The following is a 26,853-nucleotide window of genomic DNA, read 5'->3' as shown; positions in this document are numbered from 1 at the left end:
GGGCCGCGCCAACCTGCGCATGCGTGGGGGACTTCTTTAGCGCGCCGGCCCCGACTCAACATGGTGTCGGTGTTCAGGGGCTGGCCGCGCAGGGAAGTAGGCCTGGGGGGTGGGGGAGAGGCTGGCCCGTCGATCGATGGGCCCCGATCACGGGCCAGATCCCATCGGAGGTCCCTCCCGGTGCAGGAGCCCCCCTCCCCACCCCACAGGCCACCCCCCGGCCGTTCGCGCAGAGGGGTGAACGGCGCCGGTGGGACTCTGTCGTAAACGCCCGGCCGCTCGGCCCATCCAGGCCGGAGAATCGGTGGCCCCGCCAATTCCAGCGGCCCGCGGCCGGCGCCGCGCCAAAAGCGACGGCGCAAATGGCACCGATTCTCCGCACCTTGGAGAATTGCGCGCCGGCATCGTGGCACGGTTGCGGCAATTCTCCGACCCGGCGCAGGGCCCGGAGAATCACCCCAGTAACTTTTCTGATGTGGGCACAACTTCAAACAGACTTGAAAAATGGTCTACACCGAAAACAGTGGGGTGAATTTTACACTGCTTGGTGGTGGGCATGAGTCCAGCCTGGAGATAGGTAGATCACCGACTGCCCCCCTACCTTTGAAAGACAATGGGCTGGGTTTTCCGGTCCCCAGCCGTGTGTTTCTTGGCAGCACGCCGTTCACTCCCCTGCCGCTTGTCAATGGGACTTCCTTTGGAGCCACCCTACGCTGCTGGGAAAGCCACAGGCAGGGGTGGGCTGCAGGTGGGAACAGGAAATCCCAACGGCTTGAGAATTCTGGCCAGTGTGTCTTTCATCCAATTAACAGCCGGCTGGAAGGAAGTCACCCAAGAGCACCAGAGGAAGGTTGTGTGCAACCCACCCAATTGGGGATGGAACGTCTGAGAGCAGACATTGATCACAGCCACCCATTTAAAAGCATCCCTGTCACGGGGCTGTGGCAGCTACACCAAACATTATACTTTGGAGGCTGAAGCATTTTCCAAGTAGACTTTTAAATCCTTTTAATTACTGCAGCATGTAAGAACTTGGTTTTAGATGTGGATGACATTTGTGCTGGTTGTGAATAATTCAGGTCCCTTGCCAGGGAGGAAATTACACTTGAATACACCTGCCCCATTCCTCTTATAAGCAGCAAGTGTTTGTGAAAAGACAAAAATTCAGCCTTTTTACTCACTTTATCTCTCCACAGATGGAGGTGAGAATGAATCCTTCAGCTGGTCAGGTGTCCAGACCCAGGACAGCCCCTTAGTTTGATGAAGACTCCCTTTGAATCTTCCTCCAGGTAGTTTAGGATAGCAGGAAGATCCTCATACCAGAAGACGAGAAGAGAAGACCTCGCAGCTAGACAAAACCAGGCTGGATGGAGGTTGCCGTGGAGGGCAGATCATAGAATCATTGAATTTACAGTGCAGAAGGAGCCCATTCGGCCCATCGAGTCTGCACTGACTCTTGGAAAGAGCACCCTACTTAAGCCCACACCTCCACCCTATCCCCGTAATCCCAGCTAACCCTTTTTGGACACGAAGAGCAATTTATCATGGCCAATTCACCTAACCTGCACATCTTTGGAGTGTGGGAGAAAACCAGAGCACCCGGAGGAAACCCACACAGACACGGGAAGAACATGCAGACTCTGCACAGACAGTGACCCAAGCCGGGAATAGAACCTGGGTCCTTGGAGCTGTGAAGCAACTGTGCTAACCACTGTGCTACCATGCGGAGAACCTGGATTCAGTGTCAGAAAAAACTCAATGACCCCTTGAAATCTGCCAGGGTGAGTGTCTAACCATTTTGGAGATGGAACTAGGCTGAGGGTGTGAGGGTGTGAAGTGGCTCGAATGAGGGGTTGCCTAATGTGATGCGCAAGTGCAGAAGATGGCTCAGTGCTGACACGCCACAACGGGGGTTTGGGAGAAGAGGGGCTATTCTGTTGTTGGCAGGGACCATTGAGAAACGTTAGTCTCTGTCAAAAGTACACTTTGGCCGCACATTTGAAGGCATTTACGGCACAGCATAGTCATCACAATGTTCCATTTCATTTCTAGGAGAAGAGGGCGCACAATGGCAGCGATTGATGGATTCCATATAGCCGAGGTCCACAAGCCCCCAAGCACCACCTGGGAGTAGCACGCCTTGCCCACCCCCCCACCCAGCCATCTTTGTGGGGGACTTTAACAGTCACCATTCAGACTGGGGAAATCCAGCACTGGACAGTTACGGTGAAGCACTTACACGGCGGGCATCCAGAAATGATCTGACACTCATACATGACCCCAAATAGTGAGGAGAATTCCATTCACACAGATGGCGTAACGATTGAAATTGAAATCAACCATGATTGAATGGTGGAGTGGACTCGATGGGCTGAATGGCCTTACTTCCGCTCCTATGTCTTATGGTCTTATGGTCTTATGGATTACTCTCCCAGCCGTGCTGGGTCAGTTCTCAGTTCTCTTGAGAGGACTAACCACCCTGCACAGAACCTTGCCTTAGATGACTTCCCGCACAGCCAACACAGTCCTCTGCTCTTTCATATAGGCCTATGTGTTCCAGTAGTCAACAGCCCCAAGACGATGCGATGGAACTTCCAGAAAGCCAACTGGACAAGATACAGTGAAACCCTGGAACGCAACGTCTCAACAATCCCACTATGAAACATCAATGTTGATGAAATTTAAAAGTCTCAGTGGTTGCCAGGAGCACTGCCATGGTGCCAGGCTGGCAATGCAAAGGTGCCCAGGGGTCAGCTTGGCACAGCAAGGGGTCGGGCCTGGGGTGTGCCTTGCTCATTAGAGGGGGGGGTGAGTGGGGGTTTCAGGGGCCAATAGAAGGTTGGGTAGGTGAATGGGGGGAGCAGAAAGTGGGGAGGCTGAAAGAGGGGCTGAAGAGATGGGGGCTTCTGGTCAAAATGGTGCCCCGATCTGCGAGGACTCCAGCAGGAAATCGACTAAACTGTAGCCTTGGTAGGGAGAAATTCCCCAAGGCCCCAAAAAACGGCAAAGTGCTGGTGACTAGCGGGGTGAATCTCGGCTCTGCAGCCGCCGAGAAACGTGCCGCCAAACCCGCCCAAAACCGGACCTTGCTTTAAGTCCACTGATTCACATCCCTTAAAACAACTGCAGCCAAGGTCAAGTCCAGAAACAACGTGATGGCCAAACTAGCCGGCTAAACGTGGGAAGCTGCTACCACCACCCTCTGAACCACAGCACTCACAGTCCCACACTCAGTAGCAGAATACTGCGCCCCATTTTGGTCAAGATCATCACACACACAGAGTTGACAGCTGAATGCTACCACACGTATAGGGGCTGCTTTAGCACACTAGGCTAAATCGCTGGCTTTTAAAGCAGACCAAGGCAGGCCAGCAGCACGGTTCAATTTCCGTACCAGCCTCCCCGAACAGGCGCTGGAATGTGGCGACTAAGGGCTTTTCACAGTAACTTCATTGAAGCCTACTTGTGACAATAAGCGATTTTCATTTCATTTTTCATTTCATTTTCATGTATCTTTACTCGAACACTACCCTCAATCCCACTCCCTTGGCTCCCTGTCCTGGTAAACTTCACTCCTCCACATATCCGCTGACTGGCAATAATCCCCAAAATGACAGGAAAAGTTTGCATTGCTCTCCACCTGCCACTTTGGCAATGCTGGAGCATTGCGATTTGGCGTCATTTGGCGTCTACCGCGATTTTGGTGGCGGAACCGATTCACCGCACAATCGCCTTTCCTTTTCGGCGTTGGCTAATGGAGAATCTGCCCCTTGTCTCCCAAACAGAGAATCCAGCCCCATATATTTAAGCTTCTCTGTTTCAGATAAAATTTATATTTGAGCAGCACTTCCCTATTTCCTTAAGTTAATTTTACTTGTTTTCAATGTCAAGGAAAATTTCACATCACATCCAGAAAACAAGAGATTTACAGATTGCCTCAGCTATTATTTATCTCACGTATTTAGGGACCTTTCTCATCTTTAGGAAGCAACAGAATAGCCTTATCCTGGATCTCTATTTTAGGACTGAACTGCCAAACAAATGTTACTGCAGCAATTAAATAAGGAAATAGTAAAACAATGCAACCTATTCTTTGTTAAACTTTATTGACCTCATATACATAATAAATAGTTTACAAATGTTGTACTATGTTATAATTCATCAGCATACGTAGAAATTATGGCTTTTTAATCTTTCCACATCAACCACAGAAGTGAATTTACTAGATTAACACTCTTTGAAAATTCCAGTTTCTCATATTTGAAAAATTAACAGGATGATTGCATTTGTCCCTTACATACTTTTATTTTAGACAAATGAGCAATTATGGTAACAGTGTAATAATATGACCTAATAATGACCAATTTCTGTATTGGGATATGATTTTTATGTTCTTATGTATTAAGACAAAATTAAAACATCCAATACTCAGCTAATTATTAGCTCTTCCCGCTGGCAGGATATTTTACTCTCCCCAAAGATGCCCCTGACAGTGGAAGGAGCGAACCACGCAAAATACCAATACATCGGTGGGTCTGTAAGATCCCACTGGGGCCAATGATGTGTCGCCCCTGTTGCCAGAAAGCATGGTGTGAGTGGGGGGTCAGAAAATCCCGCTCTTTATTTCTTTCATATTGGGTTGGATTCTGTTCTGGCGATGCAGGTACCTGCCATCTGATGGCTAACTGGCAGGAGCCCCACATCACTTTTGAGGGGAAGGCATGACATGACGCAACTAAGTGCCTTAACTGGCCAGCATCAGGCCTCCCGTGCAATTAAGGATCCCCACAAGGGCGGATATCCCACTGCCGGGAACTATGGCAAGTCACAGGCTGGCAGCAACACCAGGAGCAGGAGCTATTCTCAGTAATGCAGGGACCCAACCCTCGAATGAAAACTTTTATTTTAGACAAATGAGCAATTATGGTAACAGTGTAATAATATGACCTAATAATGACCAATTTCTGTATTGGGATATGATTTTTATGTTCTTAGGTTTTAAGACAAAATTAAAAGTCAGATGAAAGGACATCCTTCCCAATGACGCTTCTCTTGATTGGGAACCAAGTGCCTGTGAAGAAACCCGGCCTGTACTATGGCCATGGACACATGCACATATGATCCGGTGCCATTCCAGCAGGAGGATCAGTGTTACAGAAATCCCAAATCCTTCAAAGCCTGGCGAGCCGATTTGCGAGTTAATGGGGCTCTTAACCCAGACTCATTACCCCAAGCCCCATGTTGGGTCATATTTTATTTATTTAGTTTTTATTTAATACATTAAAGATTCTGGTGACAAAAGGCTTTTGTGACAGGTAGAAGAATTATTTGAAAACCTGTTGTATTTGATACTTGTGCTCAATCCTACTGAAAATTACAGTCAAATATTAGGTGTAATTTTTCATGAGTCGTACTGAGTCAAAATGTCGTAGTCCCTCGTGATGTTACCCAACATCTTATTTCCGGTACCTGTGTAAATGATTTCAGCATGGGGACAGATGGATCCTTTTTCATATTCTTTGTACTGTCTGTGAAAATTATCTTGCCTGCATCATACGTTCTGCAATAAGGGTAAAGACAAAAACATGGAGTAAGGTAAGCAACCTCAACAATCTTTCTAAGTAAGTGCATTTTCTTAAATCTATTTATTATTAATGGTGGACTGACGCCTGTCCAACTTACAAGACAGTCTAGATTTTCGATTTGTTTTCCAAACATTTCTAAAATGCACATCAGACAGAAAATAAATCTAATTTTGCAATAGTTCTATTTTTCCACTTTTGTCCCATGTGATATGGAGCCATCAATAATTATTCCAAGGAATTTATACCATTGGCTCAGCTTAGAGTTCAAGTCGTGGGTCCACACTGTCCTACACTTTATCCTATCACAGATAGGAATGTGGAAAAGATAGAAATCGTTTATATAATAGTTTTCACATCGTATTTTTCAGAATTTGTCCATAATGTTCCCAACATAATTCAAAGGGCTGTTTTCAAGTGACTGGCAGAAAATAAACAAGTGGATATTTGTATTCATGAAATCAGAGATGAAGCCCTCGTGTGATTCACAAATACTTTGGCACAAATCGGGAACAAGAAAAATGCCTATAAGCTTTATGAAAAGCCCTTGGGTCTAATTCTGAGTAAGTGGACACAAATCTGGAACTGATCCCATTATAAACACAGTTTTATGCATTGACTAAATACTAGATGAGCATTAGACTGAAGTATTAGATCCTACTGAATTCAAAATATTTGCTCATAATGATGTAAGACAAGAGGAATTCATACGAATAAATATATTTAAATATGTGTAGGAATTTTACTGGACCTAGAACTCCTGTAGATGAAGAGCTCGCAAATGGTATTTAAAGATATCTGCCAGTATGAGCTCCTCCATCCTCATGCTGTCCATTGCTAGAAAACATGACAGTTTGAGGCAGTAACAAAGTGTCAGCTGAACCACAAAGACATTAGAAATAGATGTTGGACTGCAGGCGATTGATCAGTCCACAATTATCTTTATCATTGGCAGATGCAGCAATTGCATGACTCAGAGAAACAAAGAAATAAAGTGAATGTATTGGATTCTATTGAACTCAAAAAATGTGGTCATACAGATATGAAAATAATGGAACTCATATTAGCAGATATATTTATGTATATTGGCTTTAAGTATATGATAACTAATTTTTTTAAAAATGAACATCGTACCTCTGTTTTGTTGGGAAGAAACAAGGTTTAGTGATAATGTACATCAGTTCATTCTCTGGGGATTCTGTGTCCGTGAAGTGCAGATGATTCTTAGTGATGTGTCGAATTTCTGTTTCTTTCACTACCAAATATCGCATGGTGCCATCAACTTCTTTTGGCAACTGGTCCTTCACCGGGGTTACATGAATCATTGTTATCTGATAAAGAAGACAACCGTAAAGGATTGGCTTTGCTATGTGACTGAAGAGTGATAAAATAAAATCATTGGCATATCAAAAGACATAGGCACCTGAAAGATAAATAGAATTATTTCAAAAAGACTGCTGAAAGGAAGGTGTCCCTTATTGTTTCATATCACTCGAGTATGATCCTGCTGATTGTGATTTAAATTACATTGTTCAAACCTTCAAATAAGCTCTAGTCTCCGCTGCAGTTACAACATAACAATCTTTTGGAGATGGTAGCAGGCTCAATTATGTAAACAGATTTTTAGACATTCATTCATGGGATAGATGTGGGCGTCACTGGTTAGGCCAGCATTTATTGCCCACCCCTAATTGCCCTTAAGAAGGCAGTGATGAGCTGCCTTCATGAACCGTTGCAGTCCATGTGGTGTAGGTACACCCACAGTGCTGTTAGGGAGGGGGTTCCAAGATTTTGACCCAGCGACAGTGAAGGAACGGCGATATTTTTCCAAGTCAGGATGGTGTGTGACTTGGATGTGTTCCCATGTGTCTGCTGCTCTTGTCCATCTAGATGGTAGTGGTTGTGGGTTTGAAAAGTGTTGCCTAAGGAGTCTTAGTGAATTTCCACAGCACATCTGGTAGATGGTGCACACTGCTGCTACTGTGAATCGATGGTGGAGGGAGTGAATGTTTGTCGATGTTGTGTAAATCAAATGGTCTGCTTTCTCCTGGATGGTGTCAAGCTTCTGGAGTGTTGTTGGACTCATCCAGCCAAATGGAGAATCTTCCATCACATACCTAACCTTGTAGGTGGTCGACAACCTTGGATAGTCAGGAGGTGAATTACCTGCTACAGGATTCCTAGCCTCTGACCTGCTCTTATAGCCACAGTATTTATATATATAGCCCACTCAATTTCTGGTCAATAGTAACCCCCAGGATGTTGATGGTGGGAAATTCAGCGATGTTAATGCCATTGAATGTCATGGGACAATGGTTAGATTCTCTCCTGTTTAGCCCAGGCCTTGATATTGTCCAGATTTTTCTGTATTTGGACATAGATTGCTTTGGTATCTGAGGAGTCGCGAATAGTGCTGTCCCGCTTATAAAAGGATCACGAATGAGACGGCACAGATTTAAAGTGATTTGCAAAAGAATCAAATGTGATATGAGAAAAAACCTTTTTACAAAACAAATGGTTCAGGTCTGGAATGCATTGCCTAGAAGTGTGGTAAAGGATGGTTCAATTAAGGCATTCAAGAGGGCAATTATTATTATTTGAATAGAAACAACGTGCAGGGGTACGGGGAAAAGAGAGGGGAATGGCACTATGATGATGCTTAATTGGAGAGCTGGTTCAGGTGCGATGGGCCAAATGGCCTCCTTCGCCATAACAATTTTGTAATTCCGTGCTCAAGGAAAGGTAAGTGATATATCTGGTATAGGATTTTATGTTTGATCCTTGGCCACACATTAAATGTGGTAGATAAAACCACACTGGAGCACAGGGCGCATAGATTCACAATAGCTGTGGTTTGAGTCACAAAACCTGGGAAACTGTCTAAAGAGACAAAAAAAAACAAGTATGTTTACACTTTCTTGAGAAATGAAGAACAGAGATAGTTATCTTACCACATCTATTAAGTCAATAAGATATAAAAAGAAACCAAAACTGTATTCCTTTTTTGTGATATTAAAATGGGCTTCCGCTGAACCAAAAAATGGCTGTTACAGATCATATGACTCACAAGATTGGCCATCTGTTCTGGAAGGTTCCAACAAAGATTACAGGAACAAAAATTATCCTTGTAGAATCTCACACCACATTGTAAGGCTACATTATAATCATGAAACTGTATGACTGACAAATAAACTGGCTCCACCAGCTGGGACAATGACTAAGAGAGAGAGATATTGAAACTCGTTATACCTGAAGAAGTGTTAACAGCCATCATTTCACTCCTAAGAGAGACAATGAATATTTGCCAGGAGAACAGAAATTTCTTGCAAGGTAGTATTGAACTCATTATCACATAACCCCATGCGACTGTTTTTATATTTCTAGCCTCACAGCTCAAACTGCTGCTTTATCACCATCCAAAAACAACTTCAACAGTTCTCAGTTCTAAGCAGTCAACCACCGTCTCTCAACCACCATCTCTCAACCACCATCTCTCAACCATCCTCTCTCAACCACCGTCTCTCAACCACCGTCTCTCAACCACCGTCTCTCAACCATCCTCTCTCAACCACCGTCTCTCAACCAACGTCTCTCAACCATCCTCTCTCAACCACCATCTCTCAACCATCCTCTCTCAACCACCATCTCTCAACCATCCTCTCTCAACCACCGTCTCTCAACCAACGTCTCTCAACCACCATCTTTCAACCATCCTCTCTCAACCACCGTCTCTCAACCAACGTCTCTCAACCATCCTCTCTCAACCACCATCCCTCAACCACCATCTCTCAACCATCCTCTCTCAACCACCGTCTCTCAACCAACGTCTCTCAACCACCATCTTTCAAACATCCTCTCTCAACCACCGTCTCTCAACCACCGTCTCTCAACCATCCTCTCTCAACCACCGTCTCTCAACCAACGTCTCTCAACCACCATCTCTCAACCATCCTCTCTCAACCACCGTCTCTCAACCAACGTCTCTCAACCATCCTCTCTCAACCACCATCTCTCAACCACCGTCTCTCAACCACCGTCTCTCAACCACCGTCTCTCAACCACCGTCTCTCAACCACCATCTGCCAACCATCCTCTCTCAACCACCGTCTCTCAACCACCGTCTCTCAACCACCGTCTCTCAACCACCATCTGTCAACCACCATCTGCCAACCACCGTCTCTCAACCACCGTCTCTCAACCACCGTCTCTCAACCACCATCTGTCAACCACCATCTGCCAACCATCCTCTCTCAACCATCCTCTCTCAACCACCATCTATCGACCATCCTCTCTCAACCACCGTCTCTCAACCACCGTCTCTCAACCACTGTCTCTCAACCACCATCTGTCAACCACCATCTGCCAACCATCCCCTCTCAACCACCGTCTCTCAACCACCGTCTCTCAACCACCATCTGTCAACCATCCTCTCTCAACCATCCTCTCTCAACCACCATCTCTCAACCACCGTCTCTCAACCACCATCTTTCAACTCCTGGAAACTTGTTTGATTTTTTTTTTAATTTAGAGTACCCAACTCATTTTTTTTTCCAATTAAGGGGTTGTGGGGGTGAAACCCACGCAAACACGGGGAGAATGTGCAGACTCCACACGGACAGTGACCCAGAGCCGGGATCGAACCTGGGACCTCGGTGCCGTGAAGCTGCAGGGCTAACCCACTGCGCCACTGTGCTGCCCGTTTGATTTTAAAAGTATCTGCTTACCACTTGCCAAGTTGTCTATGTACAGAAAGTTCATCTTTCTACAGCGTCATTTATTTTGAGAATTTTCATATTGCTGTCTCCAACCAGGAACTCACCTGTACTGCACTCCGCCATGAAGGAAACACCCTCTGGACTTTGACTTCTCGGACTTTGGAAATCACGTGAACTAATATTCATTTCTGTGGTCCTTTTAATATTGTAGTCCATAGTTGTAAATCTTACCATATTCTATCACCCTTACTGTTTATGCATTTATGTGCATGAGGTTGCAACTTTTAGCCATAATGTGAAGTTAATTATCTGTGACCTGCTTTCCTGTTGACCAGGATTCTGCACTAAGAACTTTGTCTTGTAAAATTGGCTATCTATTGATAACACAAAATCTTTTGTGCCCTGGCTGTCCCGATTAATTGTGTAATATCCTGTAACTATACACCCTTACTCAACAAAGTCCTGCAGAAAGTGTTTATTTTGGTTCTCTATATCAGCACAAAACAAAATACACATTTATTCTAAACTTAACTCAAGGATGATTACATAGTGCAATATTTAATGTAAAGATTCTAAGATTTTTTGCTTAACATTGATTTTTTTTAGTTTAATTCATCATTTGTCTAAGTATAATTTGGCACTAACAACTTCAATTGCATGTTATCTACTTTTTTGCACTTTTAAACTCTTTATGCCTAAAATAAGTAAGATCGATATTAATATCCCCCAAATCTTCAGAATCTATAAAAAGTCTGACAGTTTAAAAAAAAAATAGTGTCTAGTAAATGAGTAACAGCTTGCCTGGGGGTCTGAAAGATTGGGAGGCTCGTGGCTATCCGATAGAATGAACTCGAATGAATCCTCAAAAACCTCGCCTCCAAAATGATGATAATAAATCAGACCCTGGAAAAGATCCCGTTGCAGAAATGTAGTCACAGGATGCCCTGTAGAAGTAAAAAAAAAAGCACAATGCTAAAGGACGTATTAGTTCTTGCATGAAAATAACAGATAAAATTGCTGTATGGAGGAGCACATTTAACATGTCCAATATGTAAGTATTTTTGCTTTATATTATTTTGGCTTTTCTGGCCAGATGGAGATAGTTACTAGAAATATTTGCCAGTAATAGTAAATCTCATTTAATTCAAATGAACTGCAGAGAATGACAGTATTTGGCTTTTTTTCCTTTCCAATATTTATTTCATGCTTTTAGTCAGAGGGGCTGTGGAGTATTCCAGTTGCATCTAATCTCTCACTGATTCCAGTGGCACGGGATCCACTATTCCAAACATTGAGCAGCTACAAAAAGTAACAGGAAAATACTATGAGGATATATTTTACAAGCTTGTGTCATTGGGATGGAGGTGCAAAAGCATATGAGAAGTTTGGACACAAAGGTAGATTGAAAAATCCCACAGGATTTATTGATCTCCTTTCTTGCCCTTCTGATATGCATGCTAGAAACATGAGTTCCTAACATCTAACTTACATAATCAGGCATAATGTATCAAGGCATCTGGGGATATAGAATGTATTCCTATTAAGGTAAACATGATGTCCTGAGGAATGAAAACCAGTGTTCATTTTATTCAGCTTTTCTTTACCCGGTAAGAAAATAGTAAATATATTCTTTAGAAACACATCAATAATCTTTCTGCATACAGTGTAGAGAAGTAATTTTTCATAGTGCCCACCCCTGTCCACTTGACACGATCAGGCTCCCAAAACGATTCCTAATTTGATCTTCTGTCCCATCAAAATATTGGTATTTCTCTGGGGAGAGAATTCCACAGACCAACAACTCTCCAAGAGAAGAACATCCTCCTCATCCCAATCTCATGGGAGACCCCTAATTTGTAAACTATGTCCCCTAGTTCTAGAATTCCCTACAAGGGAAAACATCCTCTCAGCATCCAACCTGTTAAATCCCCTCCAGATCCTATTTTTCCATGATGTCATTTCTCATTTCTCTAAACTCAGATGTGTATATAGCCCAACCTGCTCAACCCTTCTTCATAAGATAACCCTTACCACCCCGGAATCAGTCGAGTGACCTTCTTTGAACAACTTCTAATGTAATTATATTCTTTCTTAAGTAAGGAGAGCAAAACAGTACACAATACTCCAAATGCTTCCCTACTTTTCTACTCGATTCTCCTTGCAATGAACGTGCACATTCTATTTACCTTCCTAATTACTTGATGTACCTGCATACCAACTTCTTGTGATTTATGTACGAGGAAACCCGCATGCCTCTGTCCATAGAGTTCTGTGCTGCTTTTCTATTCTTCCTGCCAAAGTGGACAAGTTCACATTTTCCGACATTATATTCCATCTGCCAAATTGTTGCCTCTTCACTTAGGGCAGCATGGTGGCACAGTGTTAGCACTGCTGCCTCACAGCGCCCAAGTTCGATTCCAACCTTGGGTGACTGTGTGCAGTTTGCACGTCCTCCCTGTGTCTGTGTGTGTCTGCGTGGGTTTCCTCCAGGTGCTCTGGTTTCGTCCCACAGTCCAAAGATGTGCTGGTTAGGTGAATTGGCCATGCTAAAATTGCCTCTTCGTGTCCAAAAATGTGCAGGTTAGGTGGGGTTATGGGGATAGGTTAAGGGAATGGGCCTAGGAGGGGTGCTCTTTCAGAGGGTTGGTGCAGACTCGATGGGCCAATTGGCCTCTTACTGCACTCTAGGGTTCTAGGAACCTATCTATCTCCATTTGTACACTCTTTATTTCCTCTAAACAACTTCCTTTCCTATTTATCTTTGTGTGATCAGCAAATTTAGCTGCAATATATTCGGTCCCTTTGTCCAAGTCAGTAATAATGATCATAAATAATTGAGGGCCCAGCACTGATCCATGCGGCACTCCACTAGTTACAGCTTGCCAATCCAAAAATGACGTATTATCCCTGTCATAATATACACCAGTATATCATGGTGCAGATACACACACACTGATGGACACACAGTGGGACCAATCAACACACACAACACCGCAGCCAATCACCAGTTAGAGCACACGCACTATGAAGACAGGGGGCATCAGAGTTCCCGCTCATTTAAGCTGCAGCCTCCTAGTAGGACAGAGCTTACAGCTTGCAGCACAGATCTTCACCATGTGCTGAGTGCATAGACTGGTTAGGACAAGGCATAGGTCTTTAGTTCAATCTAATATCGTGTTAGCCCACAGTGAAAGTATGTTCAACAGTTTCTGACTTAATAAAATAGTGTTGCACTATATTAAGTGTTGGTGGCCTGTATGTGTTCCACGGATCCAGAGCACCTAACACATCATGATACCAGGAGATGAGGGATATTAGAACTTCTTAGACCTACCTGCAAGTGATCTGCCTTCCTACCGTCATCCTGCAAAATGGACAGCATCTGCCCGCTGCCACCGCTCCGCATCACCGGTAACCTAGGGGCCAACTGGAAGATATTCAAACAACGCTTCCAACTCTACCTTGAAGTCACAGACCGGGAGGATGCCTTGGAAACCAGGAAGATTGCTCTCTTCCTATCCACGGCCGGGGACCATGTCATCCACATTTTCAATTTTCTCACCTTTGCGGATGATGAAGATAAAACAAAGTTCAAGACGGTCCTTCTCAAGTTTGACACTCACTGCAACATAGAGGTGAATTAAAGTTTTGAGCTCTATGTATTCCAACAGCATTTGCAGGGTAAGGATGAACCTTTCCAGTCCTTTCTCACCCATCTCCGCATGGTTGCGCAGTCCTGTAGCTACGGGCCCACCTCCGACTCCATGATACACGACCAGATCGTTTTCGGTGTTCAGTCGGACCCCCTACACCAGCAGCTCCTCAAGGTAAAGCAGCTCACCCTAGCGACCGCCATCGAGACCTGTGTGCTACATGAACACGCCACTAGTCGGTATTCCCACATCCAAGTGGCTGAAACGGCACGGCAAGGTCCCCACGAGGTGGAACGGGTCCAAGCAATCGAGCAACTCCAGGGCCTCAGCTTGGATGAGGGCGGCCATTTCCCTCGCTTTTCGCGGACTCCCGCGCTTTTCGCAGACTCCCGGGCTTGTGCGCACCAAACGAGGGGACGGCGACGAACGTAATGCGCAGGCGTGCACCACATACGACCGCACCGCGCATGCGCGGTGGCGCAGCGAACATACTGACACTCTGACGTGCCGCAGCTGTGGCTCCGCCCATTTAAAGCGGCAGTGCCCCGCCAAATCCCGACAACGCCTGAGATGTGGCAAACTTGGACACTGTGCTGCTTTATGCCGAGCAGCTCAGCCTGCCAACTCACATCGCTTCAGCCAGCTTTGCAGGAATGTCCGGGCCATTCAGCCCACGGTCACCGAGCCCGATTTGGACCTGCTACCCAACATTGACACCGAGGACCCGAAGGCGCCTTTTTGAGTCGGTATCGTTACAAAAAACAGGGTGTCCCTGAAGCAAAGAATCCAGCCTCTGTCAGTATGCAGCATCGATCCAGACGATGAGTGGTGTGCCACCCTGACGGTCAACCGGTCCCAAATACGATTCCGCCTGGACACTGGTGCCTCCGCCAATCTCATTGCGCGGTCTGACTTCCAAAGCCTTCGTGTCAAACCAGCTATCCTTCCATCAGCTTGCCAGCTATTAGATTACAATGGAAATGCCACTGATGCCAGCGGCTAGTGCCAACTTGAAGTGACGCACAGGTAACGCAAAGCCATCCGTACCTTTGAAATCGTGGGCTCCTCGAAAGCCTCCCTGCTTGGTGCGCAGGCATGCAAGCTGTTGAACCTAGTTCAGAGAGTTCACTCTCTCTCTCCTGATGACACGTCTGCCTTTCAGGACACCGATTTCAGGGCGCAACTCAACGCCATCATCAACCAGCACCACAACGTCTTCTAGGGCATGGGCACGCTCCCATACACCTACAAGATCTTATTAAAACAGAATGCCACGCCTGTGGTGCATGCACCTCGGAGGGTCCCAGCACCCCTGAAGGACTGCCTCAAGCAGCAGCTGCAGGACCTCCAGAACCATGGAGTGATTTCCAAAGTCACGGAACCGACCGACTGGGTCAGTTCCATGGTATGTGTAAAAAAGCCTTCCGGCGAATTGAGAATTTGCATTGATCCCAAGGATCTAAATCGCAATATCATGAGGGAGCATTATCCAATTCCAAAGCGCGAAGAGCTCACATGTGAGATGGCTCGCACCAAGCTCTTCACCGAACTCGACGCCTCAAAGGGATTCTGGCAAATCCAGCTCGACAAATCCAGCAGGAAACTTTGCACATTTAATACCCCCTTTGGCAGATATTGTTACAACAGGATGCCGTTTGGGATCATATCTGCTTCAGAAGTGTTCGATAGGATTATGGAAAAAATGATGGAAGGCATTGAAGGTGTTCGCGTCTATGTCGACGACATAATCATTTGGTCCACCACCCCGCAGGAGCATGTTAGTCGCCTCCAGCGCGTATTCAAACGTATACGTGAGCAAGGCCTCTGCCTCAACAGGGCCAAATGCTCTTTTGGTCAGACGGAACTCAAGTTCCTCGGCGACCACATCTCCCAGTTGGGTGTGCAGCTGGATGCGGACAAGGTAGCTGCTATCACAGCTATGAAAACACCAGAGGACAAGAAGGTGGTCCTCCGATTTCTGGGCATGGTCAATTTTTTAGGGAAATTTAGCCCTAACCTCGCCTCTCATACCACGGCTCTCACGACCCTGGTCAGGAAGACGACAGACTTCCAATGGCTCCCTGCCCACGAGCGCGAATGGAGAGAAGTCAAAAAAAAACTGACCACGGCCCCGGTCTTAGCTTTCTTTGATCCAGCAAAGGAGACCAAAATTTCGACCGATGCCAGCGAATCCGGCATTGGCTCAGTGCTCCTTCAACGTGATGAGGCCTCATCATGGGCCCCCATTGCATATGGGGGTCACGTGCCATGACCCCCACGGAACAGCGCTACGCGCAGATAGAAAAGGAGTGCCAGGGCCTTCTGACCGGTGTGGTTAAGTTTCAGGATTATGGCTACGGACTTCCTCAATTCATCGTCGAGCCCGACCATCGCCCGCTGGTCAATATAATACAGAAAGACTTGAACCACATGACGCCACGCCTCCAGCGTATTCTTCTCAAGCTCCGGCGATATGACTTTCAGTTGGTATACACCCCAGGCTAAGACCTCATCATTGCTGACGCTCCCTCCAGGGCAGGCGACACTCCATGTGACCCAGCGGGATTTGTCTGCCAGGTTAACGCCCATGTGGCATTCACGGCCTCTAATGTACCTGCCACGGGTGAACGCCTCGTCCAACTACGCCGCGAGACGGCGGCTGACCCTTTGCTACAGCGTGTCTTGTGCCACCTAACAGATGGGTGGCTCAAGGGCCAATGCCCTCAGTTCTATAATGTCAGAGATGACCCGGCGGTAGTAGACAGGGTTCCTCTAAAACTGGGCCGCATTGTCATCCCGCATAGCATGCGCTAGCTTGTCTTGGAGCAACTACACGTGGGCCACCTTGGCGTGGAAAAGTGCCGCTGCCGGGCCCGAGAGGCAGTGTACTGGCCCGGCATTAATGAAGACATAGCCAACACAGTGCTCAACTGCCCCACTTGTCAACGCTTCCAGCCAGCCCCATGAGTTGGTCACGTCACCATGGACCAACTTCGACCTGTTCCATGCGCTGGGTAGAGACTATGTCCTGATCGTGGACTACTTTTCAAATTACCCGGAGGTGATACGGTTGCACGACATCACTTTGTCTGCGGTCAGTCGTGCCTGTAAAGAAACCTTTGCTCGACACAACATCCCGCTCACGGTTATGTCGGACAATGGTCCCTGCTTCGCCAGCCAGGAATGGTCCAACTTTACCAGGCGGTACAATTTTGCCCATGTGACATCCAGTCCCCTGTACCCCCAATCCAATGGCAAAGCGGAGAAGGGAGTACATATAATCAAATGGCTCCTCTGCAAGGCTGCCGATGCTGGGTCCGATTTCTACCTCGCCTTGCTGGCCTATCGCTCCGCCCCACTGTCCACTGGCCTGTAGCCAGCCCAGTTGCTCATGGGTCGTACTCTGAGGACGACGGTGCCGTCCATTCATGTCCCAGACCTCGACCACGTTCCGGTCCTTCACCGGATGCAGCTGTCTCGTGCACAGCACAAGGCAGCTCATGACTCCCGTGCAGCTGATCTCCCTGCTCTGGCTCCAGATGACAAAGTCCGCATCCATCTTCCGGATGGTGGCTAGTCTGCAACCGCTGTTGTCCTTCGGCAGGTGGCCCCCCGCTCATTCCTGGTTCATCTACTGGATGACTCCATTCTGCGCCGCAATCGACGCGCCCTTCGTCTCGTTCCACAGTCGCTACGTGATCCTCCACTGTCGCCTCGCCCTCCTGCTGACCCTGCCACGGACTACGCAGAAATCCCTGTCACTCTTCATCCCCCTGACTCTGACACAGTTACCACCTGTACCATGAGCTCTTATTTTGTGAAGTATACTTTGATGTGGAACATTATAGAATGCCTTTTGGAAATCTAAGTACACTTAAAGGTTCCCCTTCATCCACATTGCTTGTTACTTCCTCAAAGAATTCTAACAAATTAGTCTTACACAATTTTCTTTTCACAAAACCATGTCCTGCCATTGCTGATGACTAATGACCAGGAAACAAAGAGTTGGGATAAATGGATCATTTTCAGATTGGCAAACTGTAACCAGTGGAGTGCCCCAGGGATCAGTGCTGGGGCCTCAGCGACTTATTAATGACTTGGATGAAGAGACTGCCTGTATTGCAGTCAGATTTCCTGATGGTACAAAAAAGGGCAAGAAAGCAAGTTGTGAGGATGGTACAAAGATTCTTCAAAAGGACAGATAGGTTAAGTGAGTTGGCCAAAATTTGACAGTCGGGGTATCATGTGGGAAATTATGAGGTTGTCTACTTTGGAAGGAAGAACAGAAAAACAGAATATAACTCAAAAGGAAAGAGACTGCAGTATGCTGTGGTCAGCATGCTCAGGAACCTACCTTTATACATGAATAACAAAATGTTAATATGCAGGTCCAGCATGTATTTAGGAAGGCAAATCAAATATTGGTCTCAATTGAAAGTAAGGAAGCAATAAAAGTAAGGAAGCCTTGTTACAACGCTACAGGGCATTGGTGGTACCTTACCAAGAGTACTGTGTAACCTTTTGTACTGTACTGCAGTTCCATAATTATAGAGGGATATAATTACATTGGAAACAGTTCAGAGAAGGTTCACTAGTCTCATTCCTGGAATTAAGGGGTTGTCTAAGGAGGAAAGATTGAGGAGGTTGGGCCTCCATTCCTTGGAGTTTAAAAGAATGAGAGGTGATCTTATTGAAACATATCCAATTCTGAGGGGGCTTGCCAGGGTAGATGCGGAGAGGGTGGGTGGGATTCCTTTGCCTCCCGGCCGCATGTTTCTCGGTGGCGGGAAACGGAGTGCCGTTCCCTGGCAGCAGGGTTCTCTAGTCCCGCCTCTGTCAATGGTAATTCCTATTGAAGCCACCCCACGCCACCAGCAAACCCATGAGTAGGGGTGTGGTGTTGGCGGGATAGGAAGAGACCCCCTCCCCGCAAGCAAATGGTCAAAGAATTCCACCCCATGTTCGAACCAGGGTCCAGGGGCACAATTTAAAAATAAGGGGTTTCCCAATTAAAATGGAGATGAGGACGAATTTCTTCTGCCAGAAGGTTGTTAGCGTTTGGAATTCTCTTCCCCAGAGAGGTGTGGAGGCAACCTTCTCAAGGGTAGGTTGGGATGGACAATAAATTCTGGCCGAGCCAGAAACACCCACATCCTGTAAATTAATTTTAAAAATTCAAGAAGATGTTGCACTATTTTCTGATCTAAAAAGGAGTCAAAGGTGATGGGGGAAGGGAGGAGAATAGAGTTAAGGCCACAATCAGATCAGCCAAGATCTTATTGAATGTCAGAGTGCGTTCAATCGGTTTAATGGCCTACTCCCGCTCCTATTTCTTCTGATCTTCTGATCTGAGGGTGCACCATTACATGACTTATGTGCACCCTCCACCAGCACAGATACAGAGACCTCGGTGGATAATGCCGTACAGAAAGCTAAGTTGTGAAATGGTGAGGAGCACATCACATGTCAGTAGGAGCAGGGGGCAGAGACACGAGTAGAGTCCTCGTTGTAAGGTGCAGTACACTCCCAGCTGGCTGGCCAATGATACGCCAGTGGCATTGCAATGGCACATGGCACGATGCGATGATGCCATTTCAGAGGGTGCGGAGCATGGCTGACTGGCATCAGAATGGCGTCCGTCCCGATTTTGGCGTCGGGTTTGATTTTCCGCCCGATCGCCGATTACGATATCAACGTGGGGCAACGGAGAATCCCGTCTAGTGTGCATCATTGTAGAAAGATTGGAGGAGTCCACTCAAGCTTGTGTACCATGATGTTTCAGGTATTTGCACTAATATCCACTGCCATAGAAACAGTGGCCATCTGCATGCATCAGACACAATTGAGAGTACTTTGGCTCCAACCAAATGCCTGCCACTTTACACAGGATAGAGTATATCCTTGCCTTACAGAAGATTTCATTGGATTACATAGGATATATGGTACAAATCAGCCCTTCAGCCCATCCAGTCCATTCCCATGTTGATCTCCACTCTATTCTCCTGCACCTTTCCTCCTCCAAATCTATCATCAAAACCCTCTATTTCCTTCTCCCTTCAATACTTATTTAGTTTACTCTTAAATGCACAGATACTATTCATTCAACCACTCCTTGTGGTAGTGAATTACTTATTTTCTATTATATTTTATTGAGGCTTTTATAATTTTAACACCATCTCCCGCACCCCCCTGCTGACGGTCAATTTTCCTTGAAGAAGTTGATGAATGGCTGCCACCTCCAAGCGAACCCCTGTAGTGAACTGTAGCCATCTGGGATGGCCACGTCCCGATTACAAAATGGACACTTGCAAAGAATGCAGGGAAAATTGGACAATACCGAAAAAACAAGCAGGTGCAAGGTCTGTCTGTTGATTAGAGCCTTAGCTCTCAGACAGAACCGGTACTGCTAAGCCATCTACATACTAATGAGCCATCCCCGGGAACAAAAGGCAACATTTAGGTAAACAATGCTAAGCCAGACATCCCGGCACCAGAGGAGACTAAAACAAAGCAAACCAATGGCCACCTAGGACACGCCCAGCAACCAGGGAACCCACCCGTCTATTGGAGGAAAATCGATAAGGCCAATTGGGAAATGGTCCAATTAATTGGGGACAAGTTCAAGGCCCGCCCAAAAGCGTGCAAAGCCCTTTTGGGGTATAAAAAGGACTCCCCAAGAGAGGATCTCTCTCTTGGCCTTGGCTCTCAGCGAGGAGAGACCTGCCTAGCAGTTACGCCAGACCAAGTAAGTTCCAAGTGAACGCACGCTATGAGATAGATGCTCCTAGTTGCTATCCTGTAGACAGCTCAACCCAGCAGCCTCAGAACCGAGCAACGGCCATTGTTCCTCTGACAGAGTGGGCACCCGAAGCTAAGTATAGGCTTTTCGTAATAGCGATAGTTTAGGTTGTAAAGTTTTATGCATGAGTAGATTTGACTGTGTGTAAATAAATGAGCATTGATTTTGAACTTACTAACTGGTGTATCGAGTCTTTGATCAGTATTCGGTTCTGAACCTTGTGGCGGTGTCGAAAGATACCTGGCGACACTTGAACCAACGTAATTAAACAGAACCAAATTAAGAGACAACAGCAAGTTAGCAACATTTACTGGTGACTCCGCCGGGACTCAACTTAGAAGTGGCCTAACCATTCCAAGAGAACCCAAATTTGAATTGAGAATCCAATTGGAAACAGAAAAACCACAAGCGTAAGAACAGCACTGATCAAGCCTCTGAGATTCGGAAGTGTGTTAATGCATGCATACTAACAGGGATATAAGGTAAACCTGAGAGATTTTGTTGCGTAAAACTGTCGGGAGTTTTGTAGGCCGGAAATTAGAGTAAGCCGTACCCATGTTTACATCACCACTTGATCACCCCCTGTTCCAAATTCAGTAAAGAACCTCGATAGAGAAAATGGCAATAAAGGCAATGGAATGCCTTATGAACCCCCAGGAATTTGAGGTCGCAGCGACCAGTAGAGTAGGACAGTGTCCCGTTTGGGATGATGAGATCAGGAAATATCTCAAAGGAAAAGGATGGCCCCTTTGGAGTGAATTCTGCGATAATGAGGAAACAGGTCCCGGGAGTATAGGACATACTTTGTGGGAGAACCTGTCAGAGATCCACAAGAAGAGTTGGGGAAAGCTCGCAAACTGATAGCAATTGTGTCCTGTTTGGCACAATTGCGAGGCACAGTGGTCGTTAGGACGCTCCATAGAGAGATAGAGGAGAGAGACAGAAGTAGTGAAGTAGACGTGAGCGAAGTAATGAAGGAGAATAGAGACTTAAAAAAGCAATTAGCAGCAAGGGACAGAGAGGTGGATGATGTCAAGACGGCACACTAGTCTTGTCTCGTGCATTTGAGTAGTTTCCAAACGCAATACGTTAAGGCCTACCAGGACGCGCAACGTGCGGTCTTGGTAAGAAAAGAGACCGAACAACAAGTTGAGAAATTGCAGAAACAATGCAATGATCTGAAAGCAGCCCTACGAGCACTCCATACTTCCACAACGGAACAAAGGCAGTGCTCCGTAGACCACGCAAAGTGCCGGAAGCAAATTGCAGAATTGCAATCTCTGCTTTCCATTCAAAATGGGTTTCAAAGCACATTTGGACCACAATTAGACCAGAAAAACGTCCCCGACTGGCAGGAATTGAACGCGACTGCCCATAGATACGTACATGGGACATATACGCAGGAAAAACCCCAGAAAAGGAAAGCGCCCCAACCCCCAACCGAACAGGCAGAATACACCCTCATGAACCCTGTAACCACACACCGCAGGGCCGCAGGAGAAGGAGAAGCAGATTTCCTTTACACAACCCCGTTAACCGTGACCCAATTACAGGACGCGTGTGGAAAAATTATACCGTTCCTTCCCACATCAGACCCCCACCAATTTTGCGCTAGAGTTAAACAGTAGGCTACCATGTATGACCTGGACGAAAGGGAGCAAGTGAAGCTCACAGTTTTAAGCCTCGACCCTTCAGTCGTGGCAGCCCTCCCCGACCCATAGAATGTAAGAGGAGGCACACTCCAAGATATGCACACAGCGACCCTTGATGCAATCAGCTTTATAGAATTTACAGTGCAGAAGGAGGCCATTCGGCCCATCGAGTCTGCAGCAGCTCTTGGAAAGAGCACCCTACCCAAGGTCAACAACACCACCCTATCCCCATAACCCAGTAACTCCACCCAACACTAAGGGCAATTTTGGACAGTAAGGGCAATTTAGCATGGCCAATCCACCTAACTTGCACATCTTTGGGCTGTGGGAGGAAACCGGAGCACCCGGAGGAAACCCACGCACACACGGGGAGAACGTGCAGACTCCACACAGACAGTGAATCAAGCCGGGAATCAAACCTGGGACCCTGGAGCTGTGAAGCAATTGTGCTATCCACAATGCTACCGTGCTGCCCATAGTGTCCAAAATTGCCTTTAACAGAGGAGACCCCGTAGAAGGCCTAAATAAGTGTAGGCAAAAGAAGACAGAGCACCCCACAGCGTTTGCTGGACGCTTGCGGATACACTTCACAGCAGTTTTCGGAGAGTTAGATAATATGGCAAATGGACCCGAATTCTAGTCTCCCACGCCACAGACGCAGGATGAAAAGCTTGCGCAAATTATGACCCCTCAGATGAGGCCCTCAATGAAAAATGGGTTTTGAAGAGATTGTCCCGCGCTTGGGAGCAATCAATTACAGGCAAAACCGCATTCATAACACCCGATGAAGAGCAGGCAGAGATGAACCCAATTAAAGCGCACCAGAACCCCACATGGGTAAATGAGGGCAGGAACAGCCAACCCCAGCCCAAAGCTCAGGAATGCTACAATTATGGATAGCTAGGACACTTTTCACGAGAGTGACAAGCGCCCCAAAAGCAGCAGAGAAGCCAACAGACAGGCACCCTAAATAGGAATAGGGCAAAGCCGATCCATAGCGTTAGCGCCCGTTCAGAGAATGCAGACATGAATGGCACCGACTGACGGTGTTCGGGCTCCCCAACTTGGGTCTGCGACACCCTTTGGGACAAGTCCGGTAGACTGGTAGTGGGAGGCAAAGTTTGGGGACACCCCGTAGAATTTCTTTGGGACACAGGAGGGTAGCCTACTCAATTCCTCCACGATGTTTCAGCGAGACACATGGCCCAAAGCAGACACCATCACATTCAGCGGCTTTACAGGCCATTTACAACAGGGACACATCCCACAGCCCCTATAGCAATACAAATAGGGAACATCACAACTAGGCACCCCGCAGTTTTGGTTGATCTGCCCCAGTCAGCAGAACATATCCTTGGGATCGATTTCATGAGCTCCCATAACCTTTCTTTTGACCCAGTTAACAAGTGTGTTTGGAAAATGGCAAAGACAGCACGGGCCCCCGCCACGCTCACAGTAGGAGAGTACGTAAACAGGATTAGCTCAGTCGGAGACTTCTGGTTCGACCCTCGAACCATTAGTGCAGACAAACAAGTTAGGGCTGTCCTGCAGGAACATAAAGCAGCATTTGCACAGCACAGGGACGACTGTGGCAAATTGGCTGGCTTTGTCAACATTACAGGTCCCAACCCCAAACCCCAGAAGCAGTACGGATTTCCCCAGGAAGCAGAGGGAGAAATCTCCAAAGGAATAGAGAGTTTGTTGGATCAAGGCGTACTCAGATCAGTAGCCTCCACAAATAACGCACCAAATTGGCCCATCAGGAAACCGGATGGATCATGGCGACTGACCATTGATTACCGGGAACTGAACAAAGTAACCCCAGTAGCAGCCCCCACCGTAGCCATGAGTCCCGAGACCATGCTCAAACAGGGACTCCAGTCAAATTTTTTTCACGTTTTGGACATTAGTAACGGCTTTTGGTCCATTCCATTGGCTAAAGCATGCCAGTACAAATTCGCCTTTACATTCCAAAGGCAACAGTACACGCGGACATGCCTTCCACAAGGCTTCCACAACTCCCCCTCCATTTTCCACCGACAGCTGGCAAATGGATTAGCAAAATCTTCCCGCCCCGATTGTCTGGTCCAGTATATAGACGACTTGTTACTACAGACAGACACAAAGGGAGAGCACATTTCGCTTCTCGCCGAACTCCTAGCACTCCTAAAAGAAATTGGTTGTAAAGTAAACCCCAAGAAGGCCCAGATTTTGAAAGAGAAAGTGATTTACTTGGGAACAGTGATCACTCATGGTAAACGCGAGATCGAGCAAAAGAGAATTGACGCGATCGCCAAATTGCCCCTTTCCCACAATGTCTCAGCCCTCCGGTCATTTTTAGGATTGGTTGGCTACTGCCGAAACCATATTGACGGTTTCGCCACTAAAGCAGCACCCCTTTCCGAACTTCTTGGGAATGGCTTCCACAGCATACAGATGCTGTGGATGCCTTAAAAAGAGCACTCAGCACAGCCCCCGCACTACAGGTCCCAGATCCACTTTCCCCATACACAATCGAAGTTGCAAGCACCGACCGAACCCTTTCGGCCATGCTCCTCCAGGAACGCCATGACCAATTATGCTCCGTAGCATACGCCTCACGCATGTTAGACCCCGTAGAGCAAGGATTTTCTGCCTGTGAAAGGCACCTGCTCGCAGTTTTTTGGGCAGTACAATACTTCGCCTACATTACAGGACTCAACCCCATCACCATCCTCACAGAACACACCCCAACACAGCTATTGTTAGACGGCCGACTTAGAGATGGCACAGTCAGCCAAATCCACACAGTCCGTTGGATCCTTCTTTGACAGGGACGGGACATCACAGTAAAACAAACCAAGACCCACACCTTCCATGCCGATAATTTGCAGTATGCAGGCACCCCTCATGAGTGTGAGATCGTCACCACAAAACAGAACACAGTCCCATTTATTTCTAAAACACCTCCCAGGAAAACAGGTAGTACAGCCCAGCGACCCCAGTCCACAGACATGTGCGCACCACTGAAGATTTATGTGGATGGCTCCTCCGCAGTGTTAAATGGAAAGAGAATTACCGCTTGCAGTAATTACGTAAAGGACGCGCAGGGACACGCCCTAAATGGGATTGCATTAAAGTTGCCAGGACACTTCGGCTCGCAGGCAGCAGAGCTGGCAGCAATCGCTTACATTGTAGACCACCCTGACTCGTTCCCGACCACAGCAGACATCTATTCGGACAGCTTGTATGTCTGCAATAGTTTGACGGAATTCCTACCCCTGTGGGAAATGAGAGGATTTGTTTCTGCGGACGATACACCCCTACCCTCAGCCCCATTACTCCGCCATATTTTAGAGACAGCGAAGGATAGGAAATACGGAATAAGTAAGATTCGCAGTCATCACCGTTCTTCCCCCCCCCGGTAACGTTAAAGCAGACGCCCTAGCGAAGGCAGGCTCCAGGCATGGATATTTTTGGAACCCCCCCAAAAGCACCCCAGTACACGCAGTTCAGGTCTCACAGATCAATATTCAGGATTTAGCGAAGGCACAGAAAGAGGACGAGAAACCTTTAAAGGGTACTTTCCCAGCCCCGTATGATAAATACAAGAATGCAATAACCACACATGACGGTGTGATTTTAAAGTATGGCATTTATATAGTTCCCAGCCAAGACAGGAACCAGATCAGTTCCATGACAATCATGGACACCAAGGTATTGAACCCACCCTAGCCCACCTCAGACCGCTCTGCTGGTGGCTTGATTTAAAAGCCGATGTCACTCACTACATAGAGAATTGCTTAATCTGTGCCCAGAACAATCCGGAAAGATATGCAAAAAAGGCTCAACTTAGTCAGACCCGCCCCGTTAATGGACCCTGGACAAATCTCCAGATAGATTATATAGGATCCCTATCTCCTTGCAGAAATGATTATAAGTATGTGTTGGTGGTCATAGACACCATCACAAAATGGGTGGAAGCATTTCCATCGAGAACTAATATGGCCAGGACAACGGCTAAAATATTAACACACCACATCTTTACAAAATGGGGACTCCCCCGCAGTATCGAGTCCGATCAAGGCTTCCATTTCACAGGACGTGTAATGAAAAATGTCCTCACGATTTTCGGCATTCGACAAAAGTTTCATATCGCATACCACCCCCTCAGTCGAGTGGTCTTGTAAAGAGGTTGAATAGGACATTACAAGCCACCCTCAGGAAAATGGTTCCGCAGAATAACAGCATCTGGGATTCAGTTTTCCCATTTGCTTTAATGTTTATAAGAAACATGGTATCCACGTCCACAGGATACACCCCCACATCCTCATGACCGGATGCCCCAAGAAAGGCACTGAGTATTTATTAGGACTGGATTTGGCCAGCCCCGCAGTTACAGCCCTTACACATGAAAATGCGGTTTAACAACTGATACAGAACATAAAGGCAGCCCAGCTCACAGCAGCTGTG

General features: G+C 46.8%; 1 protein-coding gene across 1 annotated transcript in view; it reads right to left on the bottom strand.

Moving 5' to 3' along the window:
• Nucleotides 1–26,853, bottom strand: part of frem1b (Fras1 related extracellular matrix 1b) — a 377,590-nt gene that overhangs the window by 221,551 nt on the left and 129,186 nt on the right. Inside the window, exons 10-12 of the mRNA XM_072510980.1 lie at nucleotides 11,099–11,241; nucleotides 6,717–6,913; nucleotides 5,470–5,560 (exon numbers count right to left, since the gene is read on the bottom strand). Coding sequence (XP_072367081.1) covers nucleotides 5,470–5,560; nucleotides 6,717–6,913; nucleotides 11,099–11,241 — 431 coding nt within the window. The remainder of the gene's footprint in view (nucleotides 1–5,469; nucleotides 5,561–6,716; nucleotides 6,914–11,098; nucleotides 11,242–26,853) is intronic.

This window comes from Scyliorhinus torazame, chromosome 7 (genome assembly GCF_047496885.1).
Source record: "Scyliorhinus torazame isolate Kashiwa2021f chromosome 7, sScyTor2.1, whole genome shotgun sequence".
NCBI classification, from domain to species: Eukaryota; Metazoa; Chordata; class Chondrichthyes; order Carcharhiniformes; family Scyliorhinidae; genus Scyliorhinus; species Scyliorhinus torazame.
This window is presented reverse-complemented; position numbering and strand designations above follow the sequence as displayed.